General features: G+C 41.8%; 1 protein-coding gene across 2 annotated transcripts in view; it reads right to left on the minus strand.

Moving 5' to 3' along the window:
- The window catches only part of LOC131306397 (caffeic acid 3-O-methyltransferase-like), a 96752-nt gene that overhangs the window by 700 nt on the left and 78372 nt on the right, over nt 1-17680 (minus strand). Inside the window, exons 2-4 of one of the 2 annotated variants that reach the window (XM_058332620.1) lie at nt 1890-2360; nt 1324-1637; nt 1113-1177 (exon numbers count right to left, since the gene is read on the minus strand). In XM_058332620.1, the coding sequence (XP_058188603.1) occupies nt 1113-1177; nt 1324-1637; nt 1890-2341 (831 nt within the window). In that variant the 5' untranslated portion in view covers nt 2342-2360. Of the gene's footprint in view, nt 1-1112; nt 1178-1323; nt 1638-1889; nt 2713-17680 lie in introns of those variants that run through there. The other variant, XM_058332610.1, reaches the window with a different exon arrangement.

The following is a 17680-nucleotide window of genomic DNA, read 5'->3' on the forward strand; positions in this document are numbered from 1 at the left end:
AACACGGTACCTTATCAGCTTAAGTGTATTTGACAAAATTAGAAGAGCATTATGCATCGTAATTACTTTCATGCATAATTGATTTTATCTCATGTCTTGGAAAGGAAAATGTAAACATCATGCAAAATTGATATCAACATATATCTAGGGAACAGGTAGGGGGAGAAATCACACATGATGGGCATCGCCTTAATTTGGTTAGTAATCAATTTCTCACTCAACAACGAGGGACAGGTTCAATGGCGGAAACTCGATCGGATTTGGTTGGACAAGATTCAGATTCGAGTCTCTCCATAGCCCCTTATTCGAACTAATTATACTTTTGACAATACCTACACGTGGTGGGACCTTAGCTTTAATCCTAACGTAAGTGCGGTGAGATCGATCTCGGCAAGGCAAAGCACAACTCTATCAAGCAAAGCACAACTCTATCGGACAAAAATCCTTGCATGCTCCCGAAAAAGGGCTTTTAACCGATCTTTGGCAAGGCAAAGCATAACTCTATCATGCAAAGCACAACTCTATCGGGCCAAAACCCCCCCCTGATGCTCGTGAATAAGTGGCTGAGCTAGAACAAAGAGATAAATTTTCATTTGAAAATATAGTCGTTGTATTAATCAATATATCTTTTGTATTATCGCATCCTATAATATACAAGTCGATTATTTCAAGTCCAATTAATGCCATAATAATAAACGAATTTACTTTTTGTTTTTATTGAATTACTAAAGCACACATGTACATATTACTTGTTTAATTATGAGAGTATTTCAAAAGTCTCATAAGCTAATGTAAAATTATTAAAAATTAATTAATTAACCTCGATTAAATTATAAACTGAAATACATATTATGCTAACCATACTCAAAATAAAAATTTAGTATTTGTTTTTTAAAAAAGTTGGTGGGGTCAGGGCTCCCATCTGGCCACACAAGAGCTTTGCCCCTGGGTGGGGTCCCTTACAAATTGTGGTAGTGTGTGATGAGACAATATTTCCTGACAGAGGTGACGGTGAACCATACCTACACTTCTATCTTTTTGCAAAACAAATAAAAATAAAAAATCAATTTTACCTAATGGACATTTAAAGTGATATGGGTATTAAAATTCACCTTCATGAGTATGGCATCTCCTTTTGGAATGATTCCAAACATATCGCCTCCAACATGTTCCACACCTGAACAAAAGTTACATCACCGTGCTTGTAATGAGCTTATAATATATGATTGGATAAATAGGTTTTTCGAACAGATTAGACAACTTGGCGAACTGAAACATCTTAGTAGCCCGAGAAATGTGATAAAAATGGATAGAAAAGCATACGTGGGTAGGGCGGGGCATGTTGAATAACATGTGGAAGATCAAAATTAACAGCCGTGATATGTGGGTATTTGGAGGTGATTAACTTGAGGGTAGCACCAAGACCGCCGCCGACATCGACCAGCTTCTGGACTTGCTCGAAACCCTTGTAGGAAGACTCCAGGATTTTCTTGTTAACGATTGCGCTGTGGTCGATCATGGCCTTGTTGAATACCTCACTGAACCTGGGATCGTTCCTCGAGTACTCAAATGCAGGAATCCCATGAACCTTGTGAAATGGGATCCCTCCTTCCTGAACTGCCCCTTTTAGTTGGTACCTGGAAGAGTAAGGTAATAATATAAAGAGACCTGATACGGTCCAGGACACTCGGTATGTCCGATAAAGAAAATGGATGGTCTAGATTCACACTATCTATTTTTTCTTTTTTTTGCTAAGCCTATCCATTTTCTTTTCCGGACACTTTCATGAATTGATCGAGTGGCCTGGATCCTAACACTTTTGTAATATAAAACAATCTCAGTCAATTCAAACTTTGGAATGATTCAATATGGGTATGAATATGAATTACCAGCTGCCAACAAAGGCCTTTTCCAGGGCCAGAACCAAAAGGGGTGCTAACGAGGCTCCGTCTTGGTTGGGCACAAAGTATTTCGCCACGGGCGCAAGCCCGTACAACCTCCCATCCAGTGCAGGAGCAGGGGAGTCATGATCCACGACAGAGCAAGTGAGGATGGAATGGCTGGCCAGGAGGCGAAGCATCCGGTCCAGCATTTCAGGTGCGTCGGGGTTGCCTACGAGGGCAGTCGGGCCAGCTGGGGGCAGCTGAGACGCGATCTGAGACGGGGAGAGCTGGGCTCCAGGACCTGCTTTGGCTATTATGTCGAGCACTTGTAACTCCACCACCGCTTTCAGCACGAACGGCAACACCGGCGAGAGAGCCAGCTCCACCGCGTAGCTATACTGCTGCTGCTCTTCATTAGTTTCATCTCTCACATGATCCAAACTGTAACAAAGCGCCATATCTTTTTCTATATATGTGCTTCTTCTTCTTCTTTAAAAGGAGGAGTTGCAGCCCATTTTATACATACATTGATTCCTAATAGAATATTCACCCACCATGGTTTTCCTTTCTGCTCGTGGGACGTGTGAGCCATTAATATAATGACAATTTCTGTCGTATATTTCTTAATTTAAAATTTTCAAATAACTTTGGATCTCTTCCATATTAATTAGTCTGTGCACATTTACTCCATTGTCCTTGGGATGCCATTGCTTGGCAGACCCATGCTCATTTGCTCCCCTTATTCATTTCCTTGTCTGCCTTGACAGTCCACCGGCTCCTCTCCCATTCCCTCTTTATGTTTTATATCTTCTTTTGGAGCCATATATTGCATCATTCTTCCTCATCAAATGCACAGAGAAGAAAAAGTACTCTTACACTTCCATAGCAACAAAACAAAATCATAATTCATTCTGTTTTCCAGTTTGCATATTACTTTGAAGCTACTCCTATATTTTGAGCATACGGACAATTATGGGTTCGTGAGTAAGCTTTAGCTGCACTCAAAGCTTCTCGAAGGATTGTTGAATCTTGAGAGTAGAGCGTCATTCAACCCAGTACAGAAGGGGACGTATTTTTCTTAGGAGGGCCCCACCATACGTGCCTCAATCCACAGGCTTTTCTAATCCCTATTTTTTCTGATTAAGAACTACCTTCGCTGCTATTATTATTGTTTTGCTACTGGTTTACAGTAATTCCTACTACTCTGTTAAAATTTAATCCAACAATTTCGTGTTGGGTGGGAGACAAATAAAACTGCACACAGAAAATTACTCAAACAAACTTTATGTGAATTGCTCATAATGGGGTTCCCTGCTCTCACTCGTCTCCAATGGCGGAGTCAGGATTTTGACCCGAGAGGAGCTGACTTATAATAGTAGACATGTATTTTTTTATCGGAACGTATACTTATTATATCATAAAGTTTTTGCTCTCCGATACATTGCATTCGTACATTGAAATGATTTCAACTTAATGCAATTAAAGTGTACCAATCATTTTGCATTTTTTCTTTAGGCTACTTCAACAGTCACGTGCTTATGTTTTATTTATGAAAGAAATAGATAAATGAGAATGTAAAATAAGTACCAATTTTTTTATCAAATCAAACCGAAATTATTAATTAAGATTATAAGTAGCTATACACAAATAATTATCAATGATATTCAAAATCAGATATACACAAATTAAAAGTTTTAAAACTCGAAGGTTCGGGAGAGCCGGGTGCCAGCCCCAACATAACTCTGCCCGTGCTCGTCTCTCTCTCTCCCCAACATAGCTTTTCCTACTCCCACACAGACCCACACTGTTGACTTGAGGGGCATTGTGGCTCCCATCCTAACTGTTGCCAAGCACATGCACCAAAGTTGCCAATTGGTGTGGACAGCCAACTACCGTGCACGGTGCCAGCCACCAACAGTGAAGGCTTTGTCTGGCGTGATTGGATGCAGGGAGATCCGTATTTGGCTATAAATGGGACCTTTTGGTTCAATCAGAAGTACCTCTATTGAGTGAGAGATCGACCAGTGAGGTAGCAATGTAAAAGCATAGATAGATGAGAGTGTGGTGAGGTGAATGACCTCACTTGTAAAGCTCGTTCATTTATAGTGTGTGTTTGCCCGATTCCTTCTGGATGGACTTGAGTTTGGGGAACCACGTATATCTCCTATGGTCGTGTTTGTGTGTGTGTATTTTGACTCTGTTTAATCCACCCCGGGGCACAACACACACATGCACGTATATATAATTCCTAACATGCAGCTACTACTGGCTAACATTTTAAAAGCCTCCACGGAAAGCAAGGCCTACAAAAACAGTCCAAAACATCCACCTACTTTTTCCAACATACCAATTTATACATCCATTCCTACCCTTCTACTAGATCCTGGCCAGATATGAATTATCCTATTACTCCAGTATTTTTTTTTTTTATTTTTTCTTTCCATTAGAATATTCTTCGCGTTTTGTTTTTGATCTGGTACCCCACCACGTACACGTGAATCAAATGCACCCCTAAAGTGGGGTCCTAAATATACAAAAAAAAAAAAAAATACAGTACGAAAATAAAAGACAACTAGCATGTCGCATAGGGGCCCTTTAAGATCAAAATCTCTTTCTTTTTTTTTCTTTTTTCCTTTTTCAAAAGACGAAATGAACTATGAGCTCAAAACTCACAGAATCGATGGTGAGAGAGAGAAAGATAGAACATACAAATATACGAGATTTGGCGACTACTTACTTCTCAAAAGTCACACCAATTCATAAGAATCAATGGAGGAAATCCTCTCGGTCTCTCTCTACAAGTACTACACCAGCTTTATTTTTTCAAGAATATGATTTTTTATAAGTTCTAATCCTTAAAAAAATTGATTCTCAGTAGAAGGAAAATAACTTTTGGTGACAAATCGATTTCCGTTGCTAAATAATCACCAAAAGTATTAGCAACAAAATATTTTGTCACCATGTTTCATCATCTAGAGGTTGTCGCTAAAAGTATATGGTAGTTTTTTGTGACGAAATTTTTTGTTGCGTAATGTAACACTATGGTGACGAATATCATCACTAAAAGTGATCCAAACTTTAACATAACATTCAACTCTGCTTTTTTGTAATGGTCAATACCATATATCATTTAAAATCCGAAGGCATTACAGAAAACATCAAAAGATTAGAAGAGAACCAAAACTATCTAATCCCAGATACAAGCATCTATTACAAATGCAAGCCGGCAAAACGTCGGGACATAAGAACCAATCACAAAAGAGGTAGCAGAGAAACCAACAGGGATCCCCAGTTCAAACCTTAGGAACACGCATATGAAATCTGGGCAAGCTTCACGACCGTGATACCCACAGGCCAAACGCCGACACGTCCTTGTCAGCGGGTAAAGACGCCGACAGACAAGACGGCACCCAAATCCATTGACCCGGGCATTGGATCAACCTGTGCGAGCCTCGCTGAAACTTCAAGCCCATGCACGCAAAAGGACAACCGCCGGCAAGCCGACGGGCCAAAGCAACCACGACAGGTACTGTTCACAACACATTTTACTGTAACGCAGGAAGATCACGAAGAATGGGGGCTGCGTTCTCATGGGCGATGACAGAAGTTCGTGGGAATAATTACTCTACAGTTTCAGATTTACATTCATTCATTCAGAGTATTTTTTCTTCTTCAAGTTATTTTAAGTTTTGCTTACTCGCACTCTGGTATCTTGTTTTAATTTCTGTTTTTAATAAAAGTTATTCGCTGGTATTTGATTAGTTGATATTTTTCTGTTTATTTTTCATCTCGCGCAATAAAAGCATGTTTCAAGTTAGGATTTCTTTTATTTTATGCGCAATTATTAGTGAGTAGTCGTATAGGTAGGGTCGCGGGATGATTAGCACATTGTGACCAGTTCGGACACTGCTCCTATTTTCAAACAATAAAGGAAAAGCAATTTTAAGTTAATAAATAACATTCGTTAGACGAATTCGGGCATTGTCGGAGCCCATGTGAATGGGAATCCAAAACCCATTCTTCGTTGCGCATGGATGAACGGCGACCATAAGGATTCACATCTTTCGGGGTATCTTTTTCTCACTAAAATCGAATGTTTTAAGAATACTGAATGGAGCAGGCTAATCTGGATTGGTTGCGAGTGCTATGAACCCTATGACCGTGCCTCCTTTTTAATTCTCGAGAAGAACTTGTTATTTCTTAGCTTAATTAAATCTCAATTAATCGACAAGGGATGACTACCTAAGAGCCAGTTTAAATAAGCAACAACCTGAGTTTTTAGTCAGCACACATCACCATCTCTGTAGATTCAACTCCGGACTTATCGAATATTGTGCTACGTCGGTCTTCGCCCTACACTTGGGGCAACTCATTATTTTAGGTGTAGGAAATCGTCAAGCAGGTATTAGAAATCACCTCCGAGAAACCAGAACACAACTACAATCTAAAAAAAATTTCACACCACCAAACCCACTGTATCTGGAAAACTAGACTGGTACCTACGCCGAACTAAGGAAACCAGCCAGGAAACCCGGATAAACCGGTAAAAATAGGAAAAAAGAAAAGAAAAGAAAAACCCTAACTCTATCACACCATTATTACCTCGCCGCCGGCCACTAAATCACCAGATCTGAGAAGACAAGGCGGGGTCCAGTCGAGGCAAGCCCACAGAACGCCGGTCAGAGGTCTAATCATCCGAAGCAAGGGCGCCAAGAGCACACCACCACTAGCCATACCAAATCGGAGAGGAGATACACCGAAGAGTCGAGAGACAGGAGGAGGGGAAGGAGAGAGGAAGCGGACGAGGCGGTGGCCCCCCTCCCCCAAATCTAGAAAAGTTAGGGTTTTAACTTTAGAGAGATAAAGTAGAGAGAGAAAAAAGTCAGTCCTATTCAAGAAAGGCAACGGGTCAGGTTTTTGCATACCCCGACCCGAAAATTATTACACGGCCCTGACCCCAACCTGATATTTTTTGGGTACCCTCGTTCCTGCCCCGCTTCATAAGAAATTAAAAAAATTTGGTAATCAAAAAGCAAAATTAAAGAAAATAGTTATAAAAAAGTGTAGTTTAGTATAATGGTGAAAATATAAAATTAAGAATATAAGGTTTTTTAGTATAATGATAATAATATTAGGGTAAAAATGTTAAATTTTAAGTATAATGATAATTAAATTAGGATAAAAGTATATATATATATATATATATATATATATATGTATGTATGTATATATATATGTATGTATGTATGTATGTATGTCGGGGCGGGTTTAGGGGCGGGGCACTTCCACCTTGAACCCTACCCGAACCCGGTCGGGTTTTGGAATTTTAACCCCGACTCTACACCCGAAAATGAGTTGAAAAACCCGTCCCATTCGAAGCGTGGCGGGGCAAGACAGGTCCGATTGCCATCTCCAGCCCCATTCAACTCATCTAGAATTGTCGGAAAAACAAAATTTTAAATGCTTATTACACTTTCCACGTGATCTTGCAACCAATACCACACATGCATCATGCTCTTAGAAAAGTTAATCCTCAACATTGTCACTAGGTGGAATTGTGGAAACACTTGAGAATTATCTTGGTAGTAAAAACTTCTTCTAAATCATCATAGAAAAAGATAATTGAATCATGAGAGAAATTGCAATTGTGTGTGGCACAATTACACTGATGTACCACCACTTTTATCGTTCTTTTGCTTTTTCGATTTTTCTAGAAGAGAAGAATCAATACGCAGGCCGAGACTTGCAAGATTGGGATAGTCCCGGGATATATACCACTCGACTGGGAGTAGCGGATGCCACTCAACGTGACCAAGCCACACGCTTGATAATAGAAGGAATCACTCCAAGCAAGACACACTTGCACAATATTTAACAATCAACTCAAACTGCCTTCTTTTTTCATTATATATATATATATATATATATATATATATATATATATTGATCCGAGGACAACTAATTAGACACCTAAAAAAATACCTCATAGTTTCCGATCAAATTTTAATGATCCGAGCCGTTCAATGTGATCAGAACGTGATTTTAAGGATAGTTGAGAGAAATCAGCCAAACAAAAGACCTGGAAGGGCTTGATCTGAGAAGTTTTTAGCTTAGATTTGGTGAATGGTTCATTTAAAAACTGCTCGAAACGATCACTTCCCGGTAATATTTTTTGCTAATTTCTAGCGGCCACCCTTAAAATCACATTTTGCACACATTGAACGGTTCGGATCATAAAAATTTGATTGGAAACTTTGAGATTGAGATTTGGGATATATATATATATACAGTCCACTTCTTATAAGGGCGCCCTTACCGTATTACGGTAAGGGCTTCCCCTTTTCTCTCCTTTTCCGACCAAATTTCGATGATCCGAGCCGCTCAATATGTTCAAAACGTGATTTTAAGGGTACCCGCGAGAAATCAGCAAAAAAAAAGACCGGGAAGGGCTTGATTTGAGCAGTTTTTATTTGAACCGTTCGATAAAATACAAACAAAAACTGCTTGGATCAAGCCCTTTTCTGTCTTTTTTTTTGCTGATTTCTCGTGAGTACCCTTAAAATCACGTTCTGAACACATTGAGCGGCTCGGATCATCGAAATTTGGTCAGGAAATGGACGTCCTTACCGTAATACGGTAAGGGCGCCCTTATATATATATAGTCATTTTCAAATGAGGAGGTCCTTATTTTAGTTAAAATAAGGACATCTCCATTTCTCCCATTTCCTGTTCGAATTACAATGATCCGAGCCGCTCAATATGTTCAGAACGTGATTTTAAGAGTACCCGCGAGGAATCAACAAAAAAAATGAACAGGAAGGACTTCATCCAAGCAGTTTTTATTTGAACCGTTCGATAAAAAATAAACAAAAACTGCTCGGATGAAGCTTTTCCGGTTATTTTTTTTTTTGCTGATTTCTCGTGGGTACCCTTAAAATTACGTTCTGAATACATTGAGCGGTTTGGATCATTGAAATTCTATCGGAAAAGGGAGGTCCTTATTTTATTAAGTTAAGGTAGTCCTTAGGTGAAGGGAACTATATATATATATACACACACACACACACACACACACAAAACTTCTTATAAGGGCGCCCTTACCGTATTACGGTAAGGACGTCCCTTTCCCGACCAATTTACGATGATCTGAGCCACTCAATGTGTTCAGAACGTGATTTTAAGGGTACCCGCGAGAAATCAGCAAAAAAAAAATACCGGAAAGGGCTTGATCCAAGCAATTTTTGTTTGTATTTTATCGAACGGTTCAAATAAAAATTGCTCAAATAAAGCCCTTCCCGGTCTTTTTTTTGTTGATTTCTCGTGGGTACCCTTAAAATCACGTTCTGAACACATTGAGCGGCTCAAATTATCGAAATTTGGTCGGAAAAGGGGAGAAAAGGGGAAGCTCTCACCGTAATACAGTAAGGATGCCCTTATAAGAAGTGGACTATATATATATATATATATATATATATATATATATATAGAGAGAGAGAGAGAGAGAGAGAGAGAGAGAGAGAGAGAGAGAGAGAGAGAGAGAGAGAGAGAGAGTAAGCTTCTAATGCGGACCTCCGCATCCAAGCAAAGTGCGGACCTCTCCTTTCCTGATCGAATCTCGATGATCCGAGCCGTTCAATGTGTTTAGAACGTGATTTTAAGGGTACTTGCGAGAAATCAACAAAAAAAAAGACCGGGAAGGACTTCATTCGAGCAGTTTTTGTTTATTTTTTATTGAACGGTTTAAATAAAAACTACTCAAATCAAGCCCTTCCAGGTAATTTTTTGTTGTTGATTTCTCATATGTACCCTTAAAATCACGTTTTGAACACATTGAACGGCTCGGATCATAAAAATTTAATCGGGAAAGGGGAGAAATGGGGTGGTCCACACTTTGTCTGGATGCGGAGATCCGCATTAGAAGCTCTCTCTCTCTCTCTCTCTCTCTCTCTCTCTCTCTCTCTCTCTCTCTCTCTCTCTCTCTCTCTCTCTCTCTCTCTCTATATATATATATATATATATATATATATATATACGCACACACAGCCCGTCTCTCGTAAGGACCACCTCATTTTAATAAAATGCGGACCTCCCTTTCCCGATTGAATTTCGATGATCCGAGCCGCTCAATGTGTTCAGAACGGGATTTTAAGGGTACCTGGGAGAAATCAGCAAAAACAATGACCGGGAAGGGCTTCATCCGACCAGTTTTTGTTTGTTTTTTATCGAACGGTTCAAACAAAAACTGCTTAGATGAAGCCCTTCCTGGTCTTTTATTTTTGCCGATTTCTCGCGGGTACCCTTAAAATCACGTTCTGAACACATTGAGCGGCTCGGATCATCGAACTTCGATCGAAAAATGGGAGAAATGAGGAGGTCCGCATTTTAACTAAAATAAGGACTCCCTCATTTGAGACTGACTGTATATATATAATTGCATACCGGAAGAATTCCGTCCACCACAATTATCTTTCCGTTGTCTGGGAGAGCTTTATGGCAATTCCTTAGCAGCTTCAGGCAATGATCGTCACTCCAATTATGAAGTATCCACTGCATATAATTGCATACGTTGTAATCGTAAGCTTCACTAATCATAATATTATATTAATGCATCAGAAAACATCTAATCCGCTTAATTGTATTTATCAAATCTAGAAGTTCATTAATCTCATAAATCCAAATTAATTTCATCCATGCATTCATATTGATTTTATCTTATGTTTTGGAAAGAAAAAGGTAATCAACATCATTGTAAACTTGATATAAGCACATACTGTTGTTCGGCCTTAGGGGCTTTTTGGCGTTTTGTTCTAATTCAAATTATTTTTGCATTTGCTATTTAGAAAATTAGAAGCCGGCCTCATTTTTTAGGTTCAGTTCTATCCCAACCCTAAATTATTTCCTCAAAAGCTGTAGGTTCGGTAATAGTATGTAATGACATCTTTACCCCAAAAATCCAAATGCCTCTCTCCACCTCTCCCATAAATTCCTCCGACTTCTCATCCCTCTGCCAATGCCCAGCGCCGTATCTTCATCGTCATCGTCGTCGACCTCTACGAGGAGTCCGCCTTTGCCGTCAATTGTGCTGGGCCGTCCACCACTACCTCCGCCCCGGCAACACCATCATCCTCCTCCTCCTCCACCCCACCTCCGTCCTCTACACCGTAGCTTGGGCGCCGCCAGGAATTCCAACAAATATTTGAGGACGAGTTCGACACTGCATCACAGATTGATTCAGTTTTAGTGTTGTTCATCTGTCCCATGCCTTCAATCATCGCCACCACTGGCGCCGCCGATGATGATGTCGACGATATCCGATTGTTTCGGATCTGCGTTCTCCACCTTGTGAAACCGACTGTGATCGTGGACGAAGTTCATCGTCGAGTAGTTCTAGCGAGGTCTCCGTGGATTTCGAATTAGAAATTAAAAAAGCAGAAGATGATGATGCCGCCAACCGGAGTGGAGCTGTTCCCGCGATCACTGCGATCAGACTTTTTAACCTGTTCCTAAACTGGAACAAGTTCTCAATTTCATTGTTTGCTTCTCTTATTAGCCAAAGTCCTAGTTGCTATTTTGAATGTGAAATCTAAATTTATTAAAAATGTTAAAGCGGTTGTTGTGCAAATGGTGAATGTCACGTCCTCGATTTTAAACATAATTATAAAGGATTTACATAATAAAAATACTCACAAATATTCGTACGGTACCCAAGAGATTACTGTGTTCTCATTCCCTTAGTTACACTTCCAAGTCAAAAGAATTACAATTTAAGTTACAAATACACCTTTCAAAATAAATTTACAAAGATGAACAAGTAACTCCTTCGGTTAGCTTTCAAAAATAATGTTCACACTCTAAGCACGCCAAGCAATGCAAGCTATGGTCCCGGGTTAGCACCTGAAAATAATATAAGGCTTGAGCTACACTAGCCCAGTAGAAAAGTCTACGCAAACTCTATATGCAAATGAGCGAGACGAATGAACGAATGATAAAAGATCACAAGACAACGGAGGAAGCACAATTTTTATGAACAAGTGTCCCAAAAATCTCCAATTTTTCTTTTATTCAACTCATAAATCATATCCGTTCAATTCATGTCTCAACATGTCGTGTCGTTTGTGTGTCTGAGCCGAAGCTCCTGCCGGGCTAATTTTGGGACCCCGATATCCCCTGCCAAGCACCCACCTTGAAGGTTGGGCCTTGAGTGATTATTTTGAGCATTAGCTCCTGCCAGGCTAATTATGGGACCCTGAAATTCCCTGCCAGGCACCCACCCGTCGATAGGCCCTGAATGTTCGCGCGTCATTCGCAAACTCAAGCGTATTGTTTGTACAAATATCGTGCAAGAAACTATTTCCTCTTTTTTTTTTTCAGTCCATGGTTCCACTAATTTCAATACCCCTGTGCGTACCAAGTCAATTATGAAAGCAAGGGTGACTGCCAATTCTTATTTTATATATATAAATAATCCATGGGCTAACTCAGGACTTGGAAAGAGTAGTACTTCATTGCACGAGAAAAAGAATCTGACATGTTGACTGGGGACCTACCGGTAGGAAAAAGGGAGGCTAGCGGTAGAAACCGGAAGCAGTGGAAACAAAACTTTGGTTCACAAGAGAACTACCGGCAGAAAGAAAATCGTACCGGCAGGTGAGAAAAATTAGTAACTCTACCGGTAGGAAATAGCTTCTACCTGTACAAAATCAAAACAGTGAGTATACATTTTCACAACAACAAAGTTCTACCGGTAGAGGAAAATATCCTACCGGTAGAAATTCAGAATTTTGGCGATTATCCATCAGATAACAGATTTTGATCCAGACCAAACAACAACCAATACAAGCTCAAACAAAGCATGGAAATACTCAAATAAGACATAGGAGAACCCAAATAACATATAAAGAGAGGTAGAATCTCCTACCTCAAGTATCCAAACCGAAATCAAGAAGATTGTACAAACCCTAGCTTCCGGAGTCGAAATCAAACAACAATACACCGAACCAAGCTTTGTCCAACGCGATACAAGCTCGAATATACTAGTAGACGATGGAGTTAAGTTTGATTGTTGTGAGTTTTGAGTGATTGGGTGAGAGAGTGAGAGAGAGACCGAGAGAGATCGAGAGAGAGCTGAGAAGAAGAAAATGGGAAAAAAAGAAAAAGTTACTCCTGGTATACACGGCACACACACATGCACAAATCACACAAACACCCATGGCTTTCAACTTCTCACACTTTGACCCCCAACTCTAATATTCTCATTAATCCATCACTTTTCCATTTATAAAACAATAAAATTATAAAATGAATTTACGGGTCTCTACATCCTACCCTCCTTAAAGAAATTTCGCCCTCGAAATTTTCCATGCCAAAACTAGTTAACACACATATCACCTATGCATGCAAAACCTCAATCACCAATATTATGCAACATGTTAAACATTAAAATACTTCAATCTCGGATACTCACGTCGGTATTTATGCCTGAAACAAGTGCGGATACTTCTCTCTAACCTCATCTTCTCGTTCCCAAGTTTGATCCTCGCTACCCTAACTTCTTCATAAGACTCGTACTAACGGTATCGTCTTACCCCTCAACACTTGATCGCGCGAATCTAGGATACGGACCGGTTCTTCCCCATAAGACGCATCGGCCTCTAACTCGAGTTCGGACCATTCCAATACATGCGACGGATCCGGTTCGTATTTCCTCAACATAGACACATGAAACACATCATGTATGCCCGATAATCTCGGTGGTAAAGCCAAACGATACGCAACCTCCCCAATTTTCTCAATGATGTCGAACGGCCCGATATAACGCGGCGATAGCTTTCCCTTTTTCCCGAAACGAGACAAACCTCTACACGGCGATACTTTGAGGAATACATGATCCCCTTCTTCAAATGACAACGGGCGACGACGACGATCGGCATAACTCTTTTGTCGGCTTTGCGCGGTCAGCAATCTTTGGCGAATCACCTGAACTTGTTCAGTCGTTTTCTCTTGAGCTTTCTTAAGGCACTGACGAATTACTTTCAAGCTCTCGGTCGGCGTGAATCATCCACCCTTCTTGAGCGTTTCCACTAAGGAATCTAGTACGGAGTTCCTCCGCTTCCTCATCATGTTGCTGAGCCTCAATCACTCTCGTCGATAAAGTCGATTGCACCGTCAAGTTGCATAACGTGACCCCTTCCCGAACTTCCTCAAAGTGCATGGCGTAGGAGCCCAAGTCGTTCATTGCTCTCCACTTGTGAATCGCTAGGCTCGCTAGATGTGTCGGTTTTCTACTCAATGCGTCAGCCACAACGTTCGCTTTCCCCGGGTGGTATTGTAATTCGAAGTCATAATCCTCCAAATGCTCCATCCAACAGCGTTGACGAAGGTTAAGTTCCTTTTGAGAGAATAAGCATTTCAAACTTTTATGATCGGAAAAGACTTCAAATTTCTCACCATACAAATAATGGCGCCAACTTTTCAAAGCAAATACGACGGCTGCAAGTTCTAGATCGTGTGTCAGGTAATTCCGCTCATGTGTTTTCAACTGTCGTGACCCATACGCTACCACTCGTCCCGCCTGCATTAACACGCATCCCAACCCTTCCTTAGACGCATCACAATACATGGAGTAGCCAACTCCACGTTCGGGCACAATCAAGACAGGTGCGGTAGTCAATCGCTTCTTTAACTCCTCAAAGGCTGTCTCACACGAGTCACCCCAAACGAATCGGGTCCCCTTACGTGTCAATCTAGTCATTGGTGCCGCTAAACGAGAGAAGTCTAAAACGAAACGGCGGTAGTACCCAGCCAAACCCAAGAAGCTTTGAATCTCGAATACGTTCTTTGGTCGCTGCCAATTCATAATCGACTCTATCTTTCCTGGATCAACAGACACTCCACCCTTCGAAACCACGTGGCCTAAGAATTTAACTTCGGATAACCAAAACTCACACTTACTAAGTTTAGCGTATAGCTGGTGCTCTCTCAAAAGTTCAAGAACGATGGTGAGATGGGCTTGGTGTTCCTCCTCCGTAGGCGAATAGATCAAAATATCATCCACAAAGACGACGACGAAGCGATCAAGATAAGCACGGAAAATACGATTCATCAAGTCCATGAATGTAGCTGGAGCGTTCGTTAGTCCGAAAGGCATAACTACGAACTCATAATGGCCATAACGAGTGCAAAAAGCGGTTTTAGGGATGTCCTCTCTACGAACCCTCAACTGATGATAACCAGACCTCAAGTCGATTTTAGAAAAACAAGTGGCACCCCGAAGTTGGTCGAACAAATCATCGATTCTAGGCATGGGATACTTGTTCTTAATGGTGACTCGGTTTAGCTTACGGTAGTCAATACACAAACGGAGTGAACCATCCTTCTTTTGCGCAAAAAGAGCCGGTGCTCCCCACGGAGACGTACTTGGACGAATGAATCCTAGGTTCTCCAGTTCTTGTAACTGAGTCTTTAGCTCTCTCAATTCAACGGGTGCGAAACGATACGGAGGTACGGAGATAGGAGCGGTACCGGGAAGTAGATCAATGGTGAACTCAATCTCTCGCTCGGGAGGTAAACCAGGTAACTCTTCCAGGAATACATCCGGGAAGTCGCAAACCACTAAGGGTAACTCCCCACGCATGAAGGCATCCTCATCTAACGTAAAACTCGCCAATAATGAATAAACCGACCCTAGCTCACGAGTCCCACATAAATAAGGTTCCAATGGTTCCCGACGCTCCCCAAAGAATTCGAAACAAGGACCTTCGGGAGGACAAATACGAACTCGACGCCTGAAACAATCGATGGTAGCATGAAACGTGGATAGCCAATCCATCCCCAAAATAAGATCAAACCCCGACATTCCCAAAACGATGAAGTCGAACACGAAACGACAATCACGAATAACCAACTCACAATCTCGACAAATACGGTCAAGAGGTGTTCTTCCCCCTAAAGGTGTCTCGACAAACAAAGGAGGACTAATAGTTTCCGATTCCAATTCCAAAGTACACACAAATGATGCAGCAATGAAAGAATGCAATGCTCCAGAATCAAATAGTACTTTAGCAAATGAATTGAACAAAAGAAAAGTACCCCTCACAACAGAAGTTTCCGGAGCCTGAGAAGTGGTAGGTGGGATAGCAGAAGTGATGTTGAAAACTCGTCCCTGGGTACCTTGGCCCTGCACAAAACCTCCCCTCTGACCGGAACCCTGAGTAGGCACGGAAGAACTCGCTCCCTTATCAATCCCGGAGCTCTGAGCTGATGTAGTCTGGCGGAAGTGAGGCTGCTGCGGCCTCTGAGTACCCCTAAACGGCTGACCCACATTACTCCCCGTTCCCGACTGCTGCACAGAACCCGACTCGCTACGCACTCCCAACCCCTGAGAACAGTTCCTTACGAAATGATCCGCTTTACCACAGATATAACAAGTTTCCCCGAGGCGTGGACACTGAGCACGAACGTGTCCAGGTTGATTACACTTATAGCACACAGGCGAAGGTCTAGACAGAACACCCCGAGTCCCCCAAGAAGAAGGTGACGGCCTAAAGTTCGACGAACTACCCTGCGGTATCTGAGATGGTTCCCTTGCCCTTTTCCTCCCTTGGCTTCCAAAGCTCCCCGACGAAGAACTCGTGTTCACGGTTGGTTGTCGTGGTTCCCAAACTCCCCTATTACGTTGCGCCTCTTTCGGTATCTCAATGCTCCTCGCACACTCAACTACCTCGGCGTATTTTGTCTTGTGTTGCACCATTACCATTCTCCTCACGGTATTATGCAGTCCTTTCTCAAAGCGTCTACATTTTCTCTCTTCCGTCGCCACCAACTCTGGGGCAAAACGTGATAAGGATTGAAATTTTTGTGCGTACTCCGACACGGTCATGCTTCCTTGCTCTAACTTTTCGAATTGGTCCCTCAATTGCTCACGGCTAGTTTTTGGAAAATACTGCTCCTCAAATAACGCCTCAAATTCAGCCCGTGTCAAATTCTCAACGTCTGGCTCATCTACTTGAGCCGCGGTCCTTGCCGCTCTCCTTGCGTCTTTCTTGCTTTCAAGAACGGATTCCCACCATTCACCGGCCTCCCCAACTAGTTGCACCGCCACGATGCCTACCCTGATGTTATCTTCGGTGATATTGAGAGCTCTAAAGAGTTTACGAATTTGAGCTAGCCAATGGTCAGCCACCAAAGCGTCGCTACTGGTTCCATCAAACACCGGTGGATTCCTACGACTAAACTCTCGCATTGCCACCATGGCTCGATCCTCGACATTCTCTCAGGTGCTTGGTTCAGAAGATTTGCAGCTGTAAGTGCTGCAACGAGGTCCCTAGCGAATTGGTTCTGAGCAGGAGGTACATCTGCACCTCGACCGGCCCCAGCCCCCGGGTTCCCAATAGGATTCTCCCCGAGCTGACTAACCTCATCCTCTGGTGGCACCCCACGGCCACGACCACGGCCACGGCCACCACGATTTCCAGCCCCACTTCGTCTGACATGCGACTTCGGAGGCATCTTATTACATGATATAAGAGGAAAAACTATTAATCGCAACATTATTACTATGAGGTCAAAGCCACGGGCTTCCCAACACGGGTCAATAATGACTCTACGCCACTCTACAGTATCGAAAAATGCAGTGCCACGTAATCACGTGAATGTTAGTCACACAAGCATGCACAAGTTATGTTAGAAGGCGTGACATTTTGAACCCATGAGACAAAACGTCTCCCCACGGTCTCTAGGTGTTCTAAACCTATGCTCTGATAGCAAGTTGTCACATCCTCGATTTTAAACATAATTAT

Source organism: Rhododendron vialii, chromosome 1a, assembly GCF_030253575.1.
Source record: "Rhododendron vialii isolate Sample 1 chromosome 1a, ASM3025357v1".
Classification (NCBI taxonomy): Eukaryota; Viridiplantae; Streptophyta; class Magnoliopsida; order Ericales; family Ericaceae; genus Rhododendron; species Rhododendron vialii.